The sequence below is a fragment of the Leucoraja erinacea genome, chromosome 8, assembly GCF_028641065.1.
Source record: "Leucoraja erinacea ecotype New England chromosome 8, Leri_hhj_1, whole genome shotgun sequence".
In the NCBI taxonomy this organism is placed as follows: domain Eukaryota; kingdom Metazoa; phylum Chordata; class Chondrichthyes; order Rajiformes; family Rajidae; genus Leucoraja; species Leucoraja erinaceus.
The window spans coordinates 15,495,598-15,516,992 of NC_073384.1; the positions used below are offsets into that span (position 1 = coordinate 15,495,598).

General features: G+C 40.8%; 1 protein-coding gene across 6 annotated transcripts in view; it reads right to left on the reverse strand.

Moving 5' to 3' along the window:
* stxbp5a (syntaxin binding protein 5a (tomosyn)) overlaps positions 1-21,395 on the reverse strand; it is a 235,648-nt gene that overhangs the window by 75,667 nt on the left and 138,586 nt on the right. For all 6 annotated transcript variants that reach the window (XM_055639037.1, XM_055639042.1, XM_055639040.1 and 3 more), the window contains exons 13-17: positions 19,525-19,592; positions 14,736-14,776; positions 6,492-6,712; positions 5,170-5,348; positions 318-443 (exon numbers count right to left, since the gene is read on the reverse strand). In XM_055639037.1, the coding sequence (XP_055495012.1) occupies positions 318-443; positions 5,170-5,348; positions 6,492-6,712; positions 14,736-14,776; positions 19,525-19,592 (635 nt within the window). The remainder of the gene's footprint in view (positions 1-317; positions 444-5,169; positions 5,349-6,491; positions 6,713-14,735; positions 14,777-19,524; positions 19,593-21,395) is intronic.

The following is a 21,395-nucleotide window of genomic DNA, read 5'->3' on the forward strand; positions in this document are numbered from 1 at the left end:
CCCATATACTAAGCTAGAAAGGACAAATAAATATATTCCACAGAGAAAAATCACACTTAATGGAAACAGCTGAGGACCAGGTATGATGAACAATCATGACCAGGAATTAATCTGATTTGAAAACAACCATTGTAAGTCCCATCATCTGCACAAAGAAGAAAAATTGGTATGCACGAAAAAAAGGTTAATACACATGATTTAGAAGAACAGAAAAGCTTATTGACATTGTAATGATTCATATTTTTAATACCTAGAATGCTGCAGGTTAGACTGTGGGGGAAATTAATGTTTTGCTCATTGTAGACACTGGTACTCACAGTCCATATGATGAATTGACTGCAAGGCTGGTTATCTGTTGTGGAGGTTCACCGTTAACCCAAACTAGCTGAATGACTACTTCAGCTTGGTAACCTGCCGCTTGTTTTAATGGAGTACTTCTAATTCTGGTGAAGGAAACATATGCACTTAATTAATATATAACCTTTCACGATTGAACAAAATACATACAAATACATAAATATCTTACAATATCGAGGGCACAATCTTCAAAGTTCAGCAACTAATAAAATGGTGGGACCTAATTTTATTCAATCTTTTTTGTTTTCCTCTAAAGGCGTGACTCCTCACTTGCCTGTACATTTATTGGCATAAACCAGTCTCTGGTATTTTCCAGAAGGAATGTGCGCTGTCTGCAAAAAGGGTTGGTGTGAGATATTAAATCTGAACCCGAGAACACCCATCCCAATTCAAAGAAAACTTACTGCACACAATGCATTGTTTTCATTCTGGTTGAAAAGGAGATATCTTTTCATCCCTCCTTTATGCTTCCACCAAATACTTCAAATCCATGCCTCTATTTTTTCACTGTCCTGTAAGAAAATAAGTACTTGCTACTTGCTCCTTCCAGGCCCCTCAATTAAGCTTTTCTTTGTCCTCGTCAACTCTGCAGAAAAATTACCCCAGTCTATTCAAATTTTCTTCGGAGCCAAAATATTCCTGTTCAATCTTAATCTACTCTTTACCCTCTCCAGTACAATTATGTTTCTCCTGCAATATGATGACCAGAACTGTGTTGAGTATTCAAGCTGCAGTCTGATTTGTGTTAGCCTAGCATAAATTCCCTGATATTATATCCTACATCTCAGTTGATAAAGCATCTAAGTGATCCGTCCCAATGAATTTTGGGGAATAAGTCTATCGTTTCTGCTATAACTCTCAGTAACCTCCCATTTGTTACATATTCTCTTGCCTTTCTGCACCTCCCCGAATGCATTCCCTGAGAATCACTAGAATGTATTTCATTTGACATTTTTCACACCAAGTGATCAGATTATCTACACTTTCTAGTCTAGCAAGTTCCTTCTAATCAACTACACAGACAAATATATCACCTGTAAACCTCTTTGTCATGCCTTCTATATTTAAATCTGAATCATTAATATATATTATATAAAGCAAGGAACAGAGTACTGGAGCCCCATGGAACCCCAATGGAAGCAGCCACAAAAACCCCATTCCCTATTACCTATTGCTTCTAACTGTTGAGACAACTTTAAATCTCAATTTGCCAATCTATGTGGATTCCATGGACTTCTCCTTCTTTGACCAGCCTGTCATAACTGAAGAAGTGTACCTACTCAAAATATCACCTATCCACGTTCTACAGAGTGGCTGCATGTCCCGCTGAGTTACTCCAGCACTATATCTCTTATTTTGTAAACAGGCATCTGCAGTTCCTTGTGTCTACATTTTATTACCATGTTCTTTGCCAGAAGCTCTGTTACAATCTATGGGGACAATCCTCTTGTTATCAACTAAAAATAAAATCAACCAAGTTTGCTAGGCATGAACGCCTGTTAAATTTGACTCTACTAAATGAATCTGTGCCTTTCTAAATGTAGGGCCTAACAGACCCTATGCTATCCTTAAATTTTCTCTCCATAACATAAAAAAAATATTTTTGATTTTACTTTCCAGAATTATTTTCATTACCCCCCCCTTGCTTTACTGATTTCGCCGTTTAATTTCACCCCTATACCTTTTACAATATTCTAGATCTCAGCAGTACTAAGTGAGAAGCACCCACCATTTGCCAGCCTACTCAATATCCGCCCCCCCCACCACAATCTCTCTGAAGAAGGGTTAAGACTCGATACATCACTTATCCATGTTCTCCAGAGATGCTGCCTGGCCGCTGTTATTTCAGCACTGTGCGTCCCTTTTGTAAACCAACATCTGCAGTTCCTTGCATCTAAGCTCTTGGTGGCTGACAAAAGGCTCTTTGTTAACCCCCCCCCCCCACCACCACTTCATGTATATCATTCTATATTATTCAATACAATACAATACAATACGGGTTTATTCGTCACATTGCACATAAAGTGCAAGTGAAATGAATATTCAGGGAATACAAATTTGCAATCCCACCCTTTTTGGGTAAAATTTTTACAATGAACTTCTAGAGTATCCTCCTTTGGAGCTTTATAGCTCAGTCTGATTGATTGAACATCTGTTTCAAGTCTAATTTTCTAAACTGAGTTTAAAACCTAGTTTTATCATGCGTCAAAGATGTGCCCTCAAATATTTTTTTTCTCCATTAGACTTTTTGGACCTATGGCACACATCCAGCATCATTGACATTGTTTTATTTAAGACCCAAAAAATATTTTTTGACAAACCATATCTTCCCTTGCGATTGATTCTTTAACCATTATTACCAGATCATTTCATTTTATTTTTTCTCCCCATTCCACTATGTAAACAGTGATCAGGAATGTTAATCTATCTTCCTGGCCCTCATCAAGCCCCATTTCAGTGGAAGCAAATATATCATTCTTTCAAGTGTTTCTTTCGCCCTGAACACATCTCACTAACGTCCTCATAATTTGCAATGCATCATTAAATTTAACCAGCATCCCTTTTTGCGATTTCTAAGCTTTGTTTGCTCCATCTACCAAAATGTCATTATTGTTCTGTTTGCATGTCAACTGCTTTTCACCCTTCTTAATGTATGTGCAACTTTCTGACTAATGGCCAATATCAAGAAACGGTCCAAAAACCACCAGCAGCCCTACCCTATGAGAATATTAGTCCTAGTCCTGAGACGCCATTCATTTGGCCAGGACGCATCTTAACCTCCTCGGAAGCAATATTAAGACTCCAAACAGTGAGGCCTCCCTCCCACGCCATCTCTTCGGCTGCATTATCTAGTCATTCCGTTCCATGAGTAATCTGGACATTACCACCTATTATATTTTGCTTCTTAATCTCTTTTCCAATTACTTAAAATCTATCTGCAAAACATTGCCTTTCCTTTGTTCTATGATATTGACACTGATAAGAGCTGAGATATATGGAGGCTTAGTCCTCTACTCCAAATAATCTGCCATCTTTGAGTGTTATCCTGATCTGGCACTAGGAAAACAACACCTTATAATCATGCCCAATACTGCTTCCCTATCACATACACGCTTCTGATTTCTCTCCTCTCACTTCCTATAGCACTGTACATTAAATAGTAGCAAGGCAGTCAAGACAACAGAATTCTGGTGGGGCTAAAGTGCCAGATTCAGTATCAAGGCAATCTTTTTGATTCCAGTATCTACTCGTCAAGATACAACTTTGAACCACAAAAATGAGCATGAAATGCACAAGTAAAATTATCTGCTTGCAGGTGGAAGGATAATAGAAGTTAATGATGTGACTATTATTTTGTAACCCATACCCCACCCATGTAAGATAATACTTTATTGTCACTTGTACCTAGGTAACATTATTTTGTTTTTGCTTACAAAAAACTCTCCCGCTGTCCCCCTTAATGAGACAGAGATATTTTACAATTAACTTAATGCATGATATTTAACATTTCTCATAACACAGGAGACCATTCACAGCATTGAGTCTATGCCAATTTAGAGAACAATCCCAATCTCCCAATTATTTCTCAGTAACCTGTTCTTTCTTACATACTTATCAACTCTCCCTCCTCCACCCCTACCATTCACTTCTCTTCCCAGCACTCACCTACACTCAGGGAATTTTATTGTACTCAATTAACTGGCTAACCAGTACAGATTCATGACATGGAAGGAAGCCAAAGCACCTGGGAGAAACCCACATAATTTGAGGGATAACTGTCAAACTCCATGCAAACAACATCCAAGGACAGGATTGTACCTGGGTTGCTGGAGCTGTGAGGCAGCAGCCCGAACTACTGTGCCACCAATTTACAATGAATACCCTTTCTATTAGAAACATAGAAAATAGGTGCAGGAGTGGGCCATTCGGCCCTTCGAGCCTGCACCGCCATTCAATATGATCATGGCTGATCATCTAACTCAGTATCCTGTACCTGCCTTCTCCCCATACCCCCTGATCCTTTTAGCCACAAGGGCCACATCTAACTCCCTTCTAAATATAGCCAATGAACTGGCCTCAACTACCTTCTGTGGCAGAGAATTCCAGAGATTCACCACTCTCTGTGTGAAAAATGTTTTCCTCATCTCGGTCCTAAAAGATTTCCCCCTTATCCTTAAACTGTAACCCCTTGTTCTATTGAATATATATTATCAAAGGAAATATATTTTTATCACATAGGCTCCCTTTCTCCCATTTAATCTAAGACAGAGGTAGTATTTTTCATGTGAGTAAATTAAAGATGGGCTGAATTTCATTTAAAGAGAAAAATCACAGCCTACAATCGGATCCAATGGAGGGTTGCACTGTTGGTGATGATGCCCTTGAGCTGAAATGTTGAACTGAGGACTCAAAGCCTTTCAAGAATTGCAAAAGATCTGTTGGCAATACTTAGAAGAGAAGCAGTATATATTTCCATGTTATTCCTCAAACAGATTATGTCACTATTGCAGACCACAATTCTCTCACTCTCAAAGCTGTCTCCAAATCAGCTATTCCTTTTTGTTCATTACAAAATCGACTACACTTGGAATAGAATGTAATATTTTATTGTCACATGTGACTAGGACAGTGAAATTATTTGCTTGCATACCCAATGTATACAAATACTTCCAAGTATTTCCAAAATACTTCACAGACTGCAGTAATTGTTATTGATGAGGTCCTGCTGGACCATACATAAATTCAATTCATCTTTTTCATAAAAATGATACTAATGAATAAAGTTGATTCTAATGATTGATCAATACTCACTTTAGGCAGGGCACATTATCACGGAGGCCATCTGAAGACGTGCTGCTTGTAGAAGGGTGAGACTGAGAGTTTGCAGTCTGAGAATTTGACCCCTGGCATGAAATTCCTACTGTTGGTGTTTGATCAGTCTCCGGTGATTCAAGATCATTTATTTCATAATGCAATCGTATTTCAAGCATCTGAACAGCAGGAAACACAGAAAAAGAAGAGGTCCTGCTGAACTTTGGTCAAGAAATGTGATAATGATTCACATTATTAGACATCACAGTTCTACATTAAAGAGGTATGAAAGGAATAAAACATTTGAATCATATCTATGGGAGCACAACGATCTTTCTTTTGACTCCATCTCTATGAAAGATCACTTTACTCTCCCATTGTAGATGTCCTTAATGTAGCATGGCTTTACTCTGTTCTGCAGCGTTCTCAGAATGAGATTTTAAATGGTTTGATGAACATTGATACAGCTTGAGTGCTCACAATCTAAACTCAGCAAGCTTCATTGCATAAATTCTTGAATTTGCAGCAGCTGCTCATCATCTGACAGAGAATTACCACAACAGTTTAGGGCCCCATTAAAAATCAAGGTAACCATGTATTTCACTGGTGTTCTATAAACCTTTTTCTGACAGCCAGTTATCAACACACATTGGTGCAATTTTCAATGTCATTTGGAAGGTTTCAAAATGGAGAGATTTGATAGAGTAATAGGAATCTGAGGGGTAATTATTTCACATAAAGGGTGGTGAGGGTGTGGAACAAGCTGCCAGAGGAGATAGTTGAGGCAGGGATTATCCCAATGTTTCAGAAACAGTTAGACAGGCCTATGGATAGGACAGGTTTGGAGGGATATGGGCCAAATGCAGGCAGGTGGGACTAGTGTAGTTGGGCCGAAGGGCCTGTATCTGTGCTGTATTACTCTGTGACTGAGTAAATAAGCAGATACTGTTTCTGTAACAGAAAACATTTTTGCAAGATAACAGGCAAAATATATGAAGTAAGATATGAGGAGAGCCTTAATTAGGCAGAGATTATAATGATCTAGAATGTACACTCTCAAAGGGCAACAGAAGCATATTTGAAAGTAACCTTCTAAAGATAACTGGATATACACTTGTGAATGTAAGAAAATAAATGGGGACAGAGTGGGACTGATTTGAGTTGTTTCAAAGAGCTGAGAAAGACATACTCCTATAGTGTATAACTTAATGATATATTTCAAAACTTCATTACCATAATTCTGACAACATACGTTCATGTGTTCATTATAAATATTAACAAAAATCACAGTATATATGCAAGTATAATAATTGATGTCACACCTGGATAACTTCTGTTGTCACTTCCTGTTTGCTGAATTTGTAAACAATTACGTGGGCCGATACTCCTGCCACACAAAGCATTCGGCTTTCAGGACACCATGAGATTATCTGGATGGCATAAGGATCTTCATCCACTATATCTGTGAATGGTTTTTCTTCCTTATTTCGAGATTTTTCAAATACTTTGGATGTCTTCATCTTATACAAAACTTGTAACGTTACTATCAAGTGTGGAGAATAAGGAAATTAAATTAAATCATGATAGGTTTGTCCCAAATTTAAAATAAATAATTACGTATAAATCTCTTGCTCTGTGACAATCTGTAATACACAGGGATCTTGATCTTGAGAATGGGTTCCAGATAACACCACCATTTCATAGCTAATAAGTACCAAAGAACCAATAGCTGCTCACTAAAGACAAATGCTTATATTATTTCCCTTGGCCATATTTCATGGTTATTAATGAAAACAAAAGGGAGTATCATGGAGTTTTCCAAGAAACTGTGGAGCTAAGAGAAGTGCGAAAGATTTAAAAAGCAGCCGCTAAGATAAGAATTTGTTGATTTCCCCAGTAAAAGGGAGTGGTTTTAATGGAGTGGCAATTGTAAGAAAGGCTGTGTGCGAGTTCCAAGTTCTGTGCAGAGTAATAGCGCTGAGGCGTTGGGTTTGGCAAAAAGGGGGAGCCGAGGTATAAAAAAGAACAGGTCTTTTAACTTTACTCTTCAGACTTAGTGTAGTCAGGATGGTAGTTATGGCAGTGGTATGCTGCTCCAGCAGGTTGTGTAACAGAGCATAAAAACAGGCCCTTCTGCCCACCGAGTCCATGCTGATCTTCCGTTCATACTAGTTCTACTTTACCCCACTTTCTCATCTACTCCCTCGACTGTAGGGAGTAATTTGCAAATTTACAAACCCACGTGTCTTTGAAATGAGGGTGGAAACCCATTCAGTCCCAGGGAGAACATGCAAACCCAATACAGACAGCACCTGAGGTCAAGATCAAACCCGGGTCTCTGACACGGTGAGGCAACAGCGCCACTGTGCCGTCCAAGTGGGTGACCACCAGGAAAGAGATTAGTTAAAACAAATGTAGGTCCCTTGCAGTCAGAAACAGGGGAGTTGATCATGGGGAACAAGGATATGGCGGACCAATTGAATAACTACTTTGGTTCCGTCTTCACTAAGGAAGACATAAATAATTTGCCGGAAATAGCAGGGGACCGCGGGTCAAAGGAGTTGGAGGAATTGAGTGAAATCCAGGTTAGCCGGGAAGTGGTGTTGGGTAAATTGAATGGATTAAAGGCCGATAAATCCCCAGGGCCAGATAGGCTGCATCCCAGAGTACTTAAGGAAGTAGCTCCAGAAATAGTGGATGCATTAGTAATAATCTTTCAAAACTCTTTAGATTCTGGAGTAGTTCCTGAAGATTGGCGGGTAGCAAACGTAACCCCACTTTTAAAGAAGGGAGGGAGAGAGAAAATGGGGAATTACAGACCAGTTAGCCTAACATCGGTAGTGGGGAAACTGCTAGAGTCAGTTATTAAAGATGGGATAGCAGCACATTTGGAAAGTGGTGAAATCATTGGACAAAGTCAGCATGAATTTATGAAAGGTAAATCATGTCTGACGAATCTTATAGAATTTTTCGAGGATGTAACTAGTAGCGTGGATAGGGGAGAACCAGTGGATGTGGTGTATCTGGACTTCCAGAAGGCTTTCGACAAGGTCCCACATAAAAAATTAGTATACAAACTTAAAGCACAAGGCATTGGGGGTTCAGTATTGATGTGGATAGAGAACTGGCTGGCAAACAGGAAGCAAAGAGTAGGAGTAACGGGTCCTTTTCACAATGGCAGGCAGTGACTAGTGGGGTACCCCAAGGCTCAGTACTGGGACCCCAGCTATTTACAATATATATTAATGATCTGGATGAGGGAATTGAAGGCAATATCTCCAAGTTTGCGGATGACACTAAGCTGGGGGGCAGTGTTAGCTGTGAGGAGGATGCTAGGAGACTGCAGGGTGACTTGGATAGGCTGGGTGAGTGGGCAAATGTTTGGCAGATGCAGTATAATGTGGATAAATGTGAGGTTATCCATTTTGGTGGCAAAAAAGGAAAGCAGACTATTATCTAAATGGTGGCCGATTGGGAAAGGGGGAGATGCAGCGAGACCTGGGTGTCATGGTACACCAGTCATTGAAGGTAGGCATGCAGGTGCAGCAGGCAGTAAAGAAAGCGAATGGTATGTTAGCTTTCATTGCAAAAGGATTTGAGTATAGGAGCAGAGAGGTTCTACTGCAGTTGTACAGGGTCTTGGTGAGACCACACCCTGGAGTATATTGCGTACAGTTTTGGTCTCCAAATCTGAGGAAGGACATTATTGCCATAGAGGGAGTGCAGAGACGGTTCACCAGACTGATTCCTGGGATGTCAGGACTGTCTTATGAAGAAAGACTGGATAGACTTGGTTTATACTCTCTAGAATTTAGAAGATTGAGAGGGGATCTTATAGAAACTTACAAAATTCTTAAGGGGTTGGACAGGCTAGATGCAGGAAGGAAGATTGTTCCCGATGTTAGGGAAGTCCAGGACAAGGGGTCACAGCTTAAGGATAAAGGGGAAATCCTTTAAAACCGAGATGAGAAGAACTTTTTTCACGCAGAGAGTGGTGAATCTCTGGAACTCTCTGCCACAGAGGGTAGTTGAGGCCACTTCATTGGCTATATTTAAGAGGGAGTTAGATGTGGCCCTTGTGGCTAAGGGGATCAGGGGGTATGGAGAGAAGGCAGGTACGGGATACTGAGTTGGATGATCAGCCATGATCATATTGAATGGCGGTGCAGGCTCGAAGGGCCGAATGGCCTACTCCTGCACCTAATTTCTATGTTTCTATGTTTCTATGAAAGGTATAGGGGGTTAAATAGATGATGTAGGGTTCCCCTGTGGTAATTCCCTCCAATAGATGGGGATGGAGAGATTATTTTTTCAGAGGGCAGCAGCAGCAGCAGCAGCAGCCAGGTATGTGGCAGCAGGTATGGTGTGTTACCTCCTTGGTGCCAGGGTCAAAGATGTTTCTGAGCAGTTCCAAAACATTTGCAAGAGGGAGGGTGAGCCATGTTTACTGTGCACATTGATACCAATGACATAGCAGGAAAAAGGGAGGAGGTGAATGAATACATGGAGTTATGAAAGAGGTTAAAAAGCAAGACGTCAGGTAGTAATGTTCAGATAGTGCTTGTAAAAGCAGAAATGGAAAGATGTCCGATGCATGTATAGATGATGAGCTGCTGCAGGGGGCAGCGGTTCAGGTTTTTGGAGCAAGCTAATTGGATATATAATTGATCATATCAGGAAGCAGAAGGTGATGGTGGAAGGCTGCTTTTTTTGGACTGGAGGTCTGTGATTAGTGGTGTGTCAGAGATCTGTGCTTGACCAACTGTTGCTCATTATTTATTTAATTAATTTGGATGAAAATGTATTTGTTTGCAAATGACACCAAAATTGATGGCATTGTAGACAGTGAAGGTGGTTATCAATAAACACACAGGGATCTTGATCAGCCAGGTAAGTGGGTCAGGGAATGACAGTGGAGTCAATTCAGGTTAGTACGAGGTGTGGCATTTGGAAACCAGGGTAGGACCTTCACAGTAAATGGTAGAACCCTGGGGAATGTTGTAGAACAGAGTGACCCAGGATTACAAGTACATGGTTCCTTGACAGTGGCATTACCGGTGATCAGGAAGAAGGCGTTTGACATATAAGCCTTCATCAGTCAGGGCACTGAGTACAGGAATTGGGACTTTGCAATTGTACCAGAAACCAACATACTATTATTGTGATGTTAAATCCAATTCATGGCATTAAGTGCTATTCTATTACCTTCTAAAAGGCAGGAAAGACAGCAAAACAAATAGCAGTTTATATACTGAAATTATCACTTTACACTTAAGAGTTTTAATTAAACCGTGGGCGAGAATAGCTCCATTGGATTTAAGCGATGACTCACTTGCAACATTAATTTGAGGCACACAATTAAAAAATAATTAAAGTTAAAAGCCTACAGCAACCTAATCCATTTTTCTGGTGTTCGTTCTTGGTCTTACACTTTTATGGTGAAAACACCACGCTCAACATGTGATATATGCATGCAGATAAATCAATGGTTTGTCATGTAATGACAATACTAGAATGTTACCTGGGTTTCAACAACTAAGTTACAGAGATAGGTTGAATAAGTTAGGTCTTTATTCTCTGGAGCACAGAAGGTTAAGGGGGGGACTTGATAGAGGTCTTTAAAATGATGAGAGGGATAGACAGAGTTGATGTGGACAAGCTTTTCCCTTTGAGAATAGGGAAGATTCAAACAAGAGGACATGACTTCAGAATTAAGGGACAGAAGTTTAGGGGTAATATGAGGGGGAACTTCTTTACTCAGAGAGTGGTAGCGGTGTGGAATGAGCTTCCAGTGGAAGTGGTGGAGGCAGGTTCATTGGTATAATTTAAAAATAAATTGGATAGGCATATGGATGAGAAGGGAATGGAGGGTTATGGTACGAGTGCAGGCAGGTGGGACTAAGGGGAAAAAAAAGTTGTTCGGCACGGACTTGTAGGGCCTGTTTCCGTGCTGTAATTGTTATATGGTTATATATGGTTATATGGTTAATGAAGCAAAAAGCTTTAATTATTATTTTTTACTTCAAGTTTTAAATCAGATAGAACATAGAACGGTGCAGCACAGGAATAGGCCTTTGACCCACCACACCTGTGCCAACCAAAACAGAATCTGCAGAGAATCTGTCTCCTGTGCAATTGACACATTGTTAAAAAAAAAATGGAATTGGAAGTGTTGGGCAGGTGTTGAGGTCCAAACATCTAGCAACAGAAGGAAACAAAACGGGCAATACGGGCTGAAAAGATGAAGTACGAAGGGAAGCTGGCCAGGAATATAAAGAAGGACAGTAAAAGCTTCTTTAGATATGTTAAGGGAAAAAAGTAGCAAAGTCAAATGTGGGTCCCTTGAAGGCAGACACGGGTGAAATTATTATGGGCAACAAGGAAATGGCAGTAGAGTTGAATAGGTACTTCGGATCTCTCTTCACTAAGGATGACACAAACAATCTCCCAGGTGTACTGGAGGACAGAGGATCTAAGGGGGTAGAGGAACTGAAATAAATTTTCATTAGGTGAGAAATAGTATTGGGTAGGCTAATGGGACTGAAGGATGATAAATCCCCTGGGCCTGATGGTCTGCATCCCAGGGTCCTCAGGGAGATGGCTCTAGAAATAGTGGACGCATTGGTGATCATTTTCCAATGTTCAATAGATTCAGGATCAGTTCCTGTGGATTGGAGGATTGCTAATGTTATCCCACTTTTCAAGAAAGGAGCGAGAGAAAACGGGGAATTACAGACCAGTTAGCCTGACTTCGGTGGTGGGAAAGATGCTGGAGTCAATTATTAAAGAGGTAATAATGGGGCATTTGGAGCAGTAAAAGGATTAGTCCAAGTCAACATGGATTTATGAAAGGGAAATCATGCTTGACTAATCTTCTGGAATTTTTTGAGGATGTGACAAGTAAAATGGATGAAGGAGTGCCAGTGGATGTAGTGTATCTAGACTTTCAGAAAGCCTTTGATAAGGTCCCGCACATGAGATTGGTGACTAAAATTAGAGCACATGGTATTGGGGGATAGGGTGTTGACGTGGATAGAAAATTGGTTGGCAGACAGGAAGCAAAGAATAGGAGTGAACGGGTCCTTTTCAGAATGGCAGGCAGTGGCAAGTGGAGTGCCGCAAGGCCTGGTGTTGGGGCCGCAACTGTTTACCATATATATTAATGATTTGGAAGAGGGAATTAGGAGCAACACTAGCAAGTTTGCGGATGACACAAAGCTGGGTGGCAGTGTGAACTGTGAAGAAGATGTTAGGAGGTTGCAGGGTGACCTGGACAGGTTGAGTGAGTGGGCAGATGCGTGGCAGATGCAGTATAATATAGATAAATTGGAGGTTATCCACTTTGGCGGCAAAAACAAGGGGGCAGATTATTATCTCAATGGGGTTAGGTTAGGTAAGGGGGAGGTGCAGCGAGACCTGGACGTCCTTGTACACCGGTCACTGAAAGTTGGCTTACAGGTGCAGCAGGCAGTGAAGAAAGCTAATGGAATGTTGGTCTTCATAACAAGAGGATTTCGGTATAGGAGTAAAGAGGTTCTTCTGCAGTTGTACAGGGCTCTGGCGAGACCACATCTGGAGTATTGTGTACAGTTTTGGTCTCCTAATTTGAGGAAGGACATCCTTGTGATTGAGGCAGTGCAGTGTAGGTTCACGAGATTAATCCTTGGGATGGCGGGACTGTCATATGAGGAAAGATTGAAAAGACTAGGCTTGTATTCACTGGAGTTTAGAAGGATGAGGGGTGTTCTTATAGAAACATATATAATTATAAAAGGACTGGGCAAGCTAGATGCAGGAAACATTTTTCCAATGTTGGGCGAGTCCAGAACCAGGGGCCACAGTCTTAGAATAAAGGGGAGGTCATTTAAGACTGAGGTGAGAAAACACTTTTTCCACCCAGAGAGTTGTGAATTGATGGAATTCCCTGCCACAGAGGGCAGTGGAGGCCAAGTCACTGGATGGATTTAAGAGAGCGTTAGATAGAGCTCTAGGGGCTAGTGTAGTCAAGGGATATGGGGAGAAGGCAGGCACGGGTTATTGATAGGGGACAATCAGCCATGATCACAATGAATGGCGGTGCTGGCTCGAAGGGCCGAATTGCCTCCTCCTGCACCTATTTTCCATGTTAAATCTCAAACTTGAGACAGATTGAATCTCTAATTAAAATTTTAAGTAAGTCATTATCAAATACAAGGAAAAATCCACCAATTAAATGTAATCATGCTATTGTCAATAATGGAAATTCTATTTATGACTGTCTCGCCAGCAGTCTGTCCCGTCCCTTTTCTATTTTTATTATTTTAAGTATGTTTTAAAAGGTGTGTTTCAATGTTTCTAGGTTAGTTTATGTGGGGGAGGTGGGGGGGGGGGGGGGGGGGGGGAAATTAGGGGAAACTTTTTTTCACATACCTCGACAGAGATGTGACTTTCTCACTGTCTCATCTCTGCCCCCCCCCCCCCCCCCCCCCCCCCCCCCCCCCCCCCCTCCACGGGCCTAACAACTGGATTGGTGTGGCCTTTCCTGGAGACCAGCCTAAAAGGAGCTTCAAGCCACAGGCGCGGTGCAGACATTAACATTGCAGAGCTACGATCCTTTGCCTAGGATCGCCAGAATTGCTCCGACCGCGGGGCCTGTGGGCTTTAACACCGTGATGCCTGCTGTCTCCGGTAAGAAACGGCCGACTCAGGAACTCCTTGCCGTGGAATGTTCCGATCCGTCCCGACGTCGGAGTTTCGATCTCCCGGCGTGTGGGCTTCGGACATTGGACTGTCTGTAGTGGCGAACTGCGGAGGGTTCAAAGGCCCAGACCATGGATGAACAAAGGAGGAAGATGACTGAACTTTTTTCCCTGCCACCAGAGGGAGGAATGTGGATTCCACTGTGGTGGATGTTTATGTTACATTTATTTTATGTGTGTATTGTGTTCTTTTCACTTAGTATGGCTGTATGGTAACTCAAATTTCACTGTACCTTAATTGGTTAAGTGACAATAAATGTAAACTTGAACTTGAAGAGCAGTCAGCCCATTGAGTTGTGCTGGCTTTCAGCAATACAATTGACCCTTTTCCCCCCACTACTTATTTTCCTGTAACTCCTTCACTCGCATGCCCATCTTACCCATTGTGATTCTTCTGCACTATTACAGTATCCAATTAACCTACTATACAAACCAGCATGTTTTAAGGATATGGGAAGAAACTGAAAAGCTAAAGAGAAACCCACACACTTTTAGGGAGACAGATAGCACTTGAGGTCACGATTGAAACTGCTGGTGCTGTTGCCATATTATGAGAAAGTTAAATTATCTAAGAAAAATAACCAGCTAAGATGCAACGCAATTTGAATAATTTAGTTATGTTATAAATAAATTGTGGTCTGGAAAATCCATAAACCAACTGTAATCTGCACAATTAATTTAACTCAGAAGACAATCCCGACTTGCCTACGTAACACCTCTAACGAATGAAATGCTATCATATCAACCTCTGATGTCCATAATAGAAAATAAATGCAGTAATGACTTTTGGAGAGTTTAATTACATGCCTGTCAATTAAGGAAACTTACTAGCTGAAGCATCCCAGAACTTCAGTGATCCATCTGCATGCCTAAATGAGGAGGGGGTGGGGAAGGGGAGAGAAACAGGGTTTAGTATTTTGATCACCTGCATTATCGCTGAAGGTTTTCATCCAAGTAAGAGGATGGAAGGCCTTTATTTATCAAAACTTATCATAAAATCCTGTCAACCTATTTGTTGCAGATAAACCTGGCTCCACAAGTTCTTGTTATTACGTGAAAAAAACCCCAGAATAAATAAAGCCTAATTTGAAATGAATGTTTTGGAAACTAAGGAATAAAAGCCGTGCTATTTGACCTGTTAGGTCTTTGTCTAATTTGTTCTGAAAATGTGTATGTGACTGACTACATTTATTGCTGGTTTCCAGTTTCTCAGAAGTGACATTAATGATCCCAACACAAGCTCTGATAATGCTCCCACAATACTAGCAGGTCACCAATTTTAGGTTATTGTCATCCATAACATGGAAGTGATTGCACCAGGAACCAACATGCCAGAGAACAAATGCTAGAGATTGCTGGGCGTACAAAAGGAGTCAAACAGGGTTATTGGTCAAAGACTCAATCTTCAATGATACAGACCAAGGCTAACATTTAACTGGCATGATCTAGTTAGAAATAATTATTGGGATGACGTGGAAACTATGACAGTCCTACTTTCTTTCTCTCCCTCTGTCTGCTACCCACTAAATGCATTCAATTACCTCAAAATGTTAAACCAAGCACTTTGCTTGGAAAGTTACTGCAGAATTAGGTCATAAGTGATAGGAGTAGAATTAGGCTATTCGGCCCATCGTCTACACCATTCAATCATGGCTGATCTACCTCTCCCTCCTCACCCCATATCTCTCCCTCCTCACCCCATATCTCTCCCTCCTCACCCCATATCTCTTCCTCTCTCCCTCCTCACCCCATATCTCTTCCTCTTAACCCCAATTCAGCTAAATGAAGTAAATAAATCTACCACACACTGCCTTTGAGTTTTTAAACCATTTCTTTAGTCCATCACTATACCCAACAAATGTTCTGTTGATTGTCTGCCTAAAACAAATTAAATTTCCAAAATCTAATTTTCTTCAATAGGAAGGCTATCTTCATTAAGTTTTTAGTTACTTACATCCCCATGAGTGAAATTATTAAGGCACCCTATTGTTTTTATATACTCGCTTATGGAATCAATAACAAGATTTAAACTTGAAACCTGCTATTGCCAATTATTATTCATATTTTTAATTCATGCCCAACGATTGACATTCATTCTCTCTCAACTTCATTTGACAGATGGCTCACCATGGAATAAGCCCGTTTCATAAGTGACAAAAGACATGGATAATTCACAATGTGGAAGAATGTCATTCATCCTGTGACCGTTTGCAGAAAGTTTCCTGACTTATGGCCTGGAACAGCAATTCCAATGCATATGAATGCAAGAGGCTGCAGAGTGGTGGACTGAGCCTCATCCTTCAACGGAACAGCCCTCCACACCATTGAAAGCAGCTGCATGAGTTTTTGCCTCAAGGAGGCAGCATCCATCATCAAGGATTCCCACCATCTCAGAATCCAAAGCCTATCTGCCTTATTTAATGTTGGCAAATCCTTATACACTTTGATATCCTCTTCTTCCACAGCAAATATTTCAAAAATATTGCATTGATCGTTTTGATATCTTGTGCTCAATTTCAGTCACTTTTAATTGTTTTGTGAACTTTTGCAAACTGTCCTAATTCACAATTTATGGTACACTATATTTTGTTATAGTTTCACTTTCAGCAAGTTAGCTCTCAAATCCTGTGAAACTCATGACTTTTGTTTTTAAAAATCAAATCTGTACATATTAAGTTATTTTTTGATCATCTTATGATTTATTAATTAACAGGTTGGTCCAGACTTTCAATTCTCCCTTCAAAAAATGACATTGACAGTTTGTTAACGACTGTGCGTGTAAAAGCAGATCCAAACAGAATCCAGAAGATCACACCTTTTACCAATCTTAATCATGTAAAGATGGCAAGGAGATAAACATTGAAGCATGTGCAGACTGGTACCTTCGATTTGCTTATAGACAATAGACAATAGGTGCAGGAGTAGGCCATTCGACCCTTCCCCTTCATGCCAGCACCGCCATTCAATATGATCATGGCTGACCATCTACAATTTGTACCCCATTCCTGCCTTCACACCATATCCCTTTACTCCGCTATCTTTAAGAGCTCTATTTAACTCTTTCTTGAAAACATTCAGAGAATTGGCCTCCACTGCCTTCTGAGTCAGCGAATTCCACAGATTCATAACTCTCTGGGTGAAAAACTTTTTCCTCATCTCCGTTCTAAATGGCCTACTCCTAATTCGTAAACTGTGGCCCCTGGTTCTGGATTCCCGCAACATCGGGAACATGTTTCCTGCCTCTAGCGTGTCCAATCGCTAAATAATCTTATATGTTTCAATAAGATCCCCTCCCATCCTTTTAAATTCCAGAGTATACAAGCCCAGCCGCTCCATTCTCTCAACATATGACAGTCCCGCCATCCCGGGAATTAACTTGGTGAATTTACGCTGCACTCCCTGAATAGCAAGAATGTCCTTCCTCAAATTTGTAGACCAAAACTGCACACAATACTCCTAGTGTGGTCTCACTAGGACCCTGTATGACTGCAGAAGGAACTCTTTGCTTCTATACTCAACTCCTCTTGTTATGAAGGCCAACATGCCACTAGCTTTCTTCACTGCCTGCTGTACCTGCATGCTTAACTTCAGTGACTGATGAACAAGGACCCCCAGATCTCTTTGTACTTCCTCTTCCTGCTTTTGCCAAGTGGATAACCTCACATTTATCCGCATTTAACTGTATCTGCCATGAATCTGCCCACTCACCCAACTTGTCCAAGTCACCCTGCATTCTCATAGCATCCTCCTCACACTGCCACCCAGCTTTGTGTCATCTGCAAATTTGCTAATGTTACTTTTAATCCCTTCACCTAAATCATTAATGTATACTGTAAATAGCTGCGGTCCCAGCACCGAGCCTTGCGGTATCGCACTAGTTACTGCCTGCCATTCTGAAAGGGATCCGTTAATCCCTACTCTTTTTTTCCTGTCTGCCAACCAATTTTCTATCCATGTCAGTACCCTACCCTCAATACCATGTGCTCTAATTTTGCCCATTAATCTCCTATGTGGGACCTAATCAAATGCTTTCTGAAAGTCCAGGTACACTACTTCCACTGGATCTCCCTTGTCCATTTTTCTTGTTACTTCCTCCAAAAGATTCCAGAAGATTAGTCAAGCATGATTTCCCCTTCGTAAATCCATGCTGACTCGGACCGATCCTGTTACTGCTTTTCCAAATGTGCCACTATTTCATCTTTTATAATTGACTCCAGCATCTTCCCCACCAATGATGTCAGGTTAACAGGATTATAATTCTGTTTTCTCTCTCCCGCCTTTCTTTAAAAGTGAGATAACATTAGCTACTCTCCAATCCACAGGAACTGATCCTGAATCTATAGAACATTGGAAAATGATCATCAATGCTTCCACAATTTCTAGAGCCACTTCCTTAAGTACCCTGGGATGCAGACCATCAGGCCCTGGGGATTTATCAACCTTCAGTCCCATCAGTCTACCCAATACCATTTCCTGCCTAATGTGAATTTCTGTCAGTTCCTCCGTCATCCCTGGTCCTCTGGCCACCAGTGCATCTGGGAGATTGTTTGTATCTTTCTTATTTCTCATTACCCAATTTTAATCTGTTATTTCTGAGAAAATTTCTGTTCCAGCATTTTGTGGTCTGGTAACTACCGTGGTTTGGCATGTTTTGAATGGCTATATAGTATCTTGTAATAGCGATATTTTTCTGTATTAGCAAAATGTAATCAGAATGGAATTTATGTAAATTTGAAGCATGAAATGTATAAGGAGTGTTGAATTATTTTATGAGGGCCAACAATGTACAAACTGCCAGTTCACAGTGGAGGCTAACTTAAGGGATGTGCAGAGTGAACTGGTAAACCTAGGGTAAACACAAAATGCTGGAGTAACTGAGCGGGTCAGACAGCATCTCTGGAGAGAAGGAATAGGTGATTTTTCAGGTCGAGACTGTTCTTCAGACCTGACCCGAAACGTCACCTATTCCTTTTCTCCAGAGATGCTGCCTGACCCGCTGAGTTATTCCAACATTTTTTGTCTATCATCAGTGCAAACGAACATCTGCAGCTCCTTCCTACACATTTGGTAAAGCCAGGGGCTAGGCATATATGTTTACACAAGGCATTCTTGGGGCAATTTCTGTGGTCCAACACCAGTCAGGTCCCAAGAGTAGCGGGTCAGGCAGTATTTCTGGACAGAAGGAATGGGAGACGTTTCGGGTCGAGACTCTTCTTCAGACTGATGTCACGGGAGGGGCGGGACAAAGATAGAATGTAGTCGGAGATACTACAGCCCAAGAGTGCTGGACTGAGAATTCCATCTAGTTCCACAAGAAACTCACTATCTTTCAGAAATGAATGAGTATGCTTTCTTTCACACATTAAAACCCTGCTGCCCTGGCTCCATACATTTAAAATCTACCAATTTACAGGATATTACAGGACACATATAAATAATTCAACACTCAAACCTACTTTTATTTTGCAATTCTAACAATAAAGACCACCCACAAGCGCCGGTTTTCATTTCAAAGTCATAACACACTTTGTACTCAAAACAGAATAGTATCCAACATGATGAATATAAGATAAAAGAAAATAGAATACTAATAAAAGTCTGAATGTTGCCTACTCACCCTGTAATAATTATCTCTGGGTAGCTCTGGGTACCCAAACCCCAATTACCTCCATTGATAGGCCATTCCTAGAAGATATAATGAATATAAACGTAGGCAGCATAATAAATTCCTTGTTGAAAACAAGACTCATCACACACTATAAACTCGTCCAATCATCTAGGGCAGTTCGATTGGACAAAATAGCTATACTCCTCACCAGGATCTTCAGGAAGGTTCATGTTTCCAATTCACTTTCTATCTCAAAGTAGAAAGCAACGACTACAGCAGAAAATACGATAGGAGGAACACAGTCCTCAAGCTCTCGGTCAAGAAGTGAAGTCACATTGAACATAGCTAAGACTGAAACAGAGCAGTGGAAGGCTGTACTCACAAGGTCATATAGCTTATTGATAAAGTGCTGTATTGCAGATTTACACAAAAAATATACTGGAAGCATACATGCATTCACCATAGAAATGCATTAAGATGCTTGTTCCTCTTGATACCTTCTTTATGTGCATCAGTAACAATTTAATAATTTTGTAAATATCACTCCAAATTGAAGATGAGCAAACACCAATTTAGGAAGAAACCACTGAATATGAGGAGAAGTCTGCATACAAATATACTACAAATTAGACTGAAGCCATTTTATAAATTCATAGGTGGTCTCGTCACAAAACTGGTGAGATATACTTAGAGAGACATTACTCTTACAATGGTGCGATATATACAGAGCAGCCAAGTTTTGTCAGAGCATTTCAGTATTCGAGTACCTGAAAATCAGTATTTTGTTGAGGAAAGAAGTATTTTTACACGGTGCCATTTTGCTGAAAAAAAAGTGTTGTTTTTTATGTGCGGTCAAACCCATGTAAAGGCCCTGTCCCACTCTCCCGAGTTTTCCCCTTGATTCGAACTCGGAGAATTACGGTAATATCCGTTCGTAGGTACTCGGGGTTATTTTTTTAACTCGTGGACATTTTTCAACATGTTATGCTGGCATTACAAGCCTACAAAACATCGACAGCCTCGCTACCAACATTACCCGACATTCCCCAAGTTCGAATCAAGGGGAAAACTCGGGAGAGTTCGTGAGTAACTCAGGAAAGTGGGACAGAGCCTTAAGAGTACAAGAATGCATAACTTTGCTACCAATTGAGATGTCCTCTAAGCACCTTACTTGACAGTGCATTCATTGTCATCTCTTTGTATATTGCTGTTTGAATGGCTGTGTCCTGCATTTAGCTCCAGATGATCATGATGTAGAAACTATTTTGGAAGCATCCCTCTCCCTCCCTCACTCTCTCTCCTTCCTTCCTCTCCTTCCCTCCCACCCATTCCCTCTCTCCTTCTCCCCCTCCCCTAACAGTGTGTAACCCACAGTGCTGTGGCTGTAGCACTTTGTGTAAAGCCCTTAGCGCTATGTGTAAAACGCTTCAGCTGGGAGCGCTTTAGAACCAATAGCGCTGTTTGTTTAAATTCCCACACATTAAACTGACAACGCTGTTTAAACCCGAAGCGGGTCAGGCAGATCAAAGCTTACAAAAATAATCATCCAGATCTTGAAATTTAAAATCCAAATAGATTTAATCTGCTATCATTTTTAGAGTTACAGTATGACTTTTTATATCCTTGCATTTTTTAAGCAGCAAGATGAAACAGGAAGTCAGGCAGATTTTTAAAATATCCGTATTTTACAAAGCAAATCCGTACATCCGTATTATGATCGCATTTCCGTAAAAATACGGAAAATCCATACTACTTTGCAGCTCTGTATATATAGTATACTCTAAATACCAAGAAAATTTTAGGCAAACATTAAAAGTGATTTAAAATACAAGGGAAGAGCAAAGTTGAACAAAGTATGATGCTTTTAGATTTAAAATGAA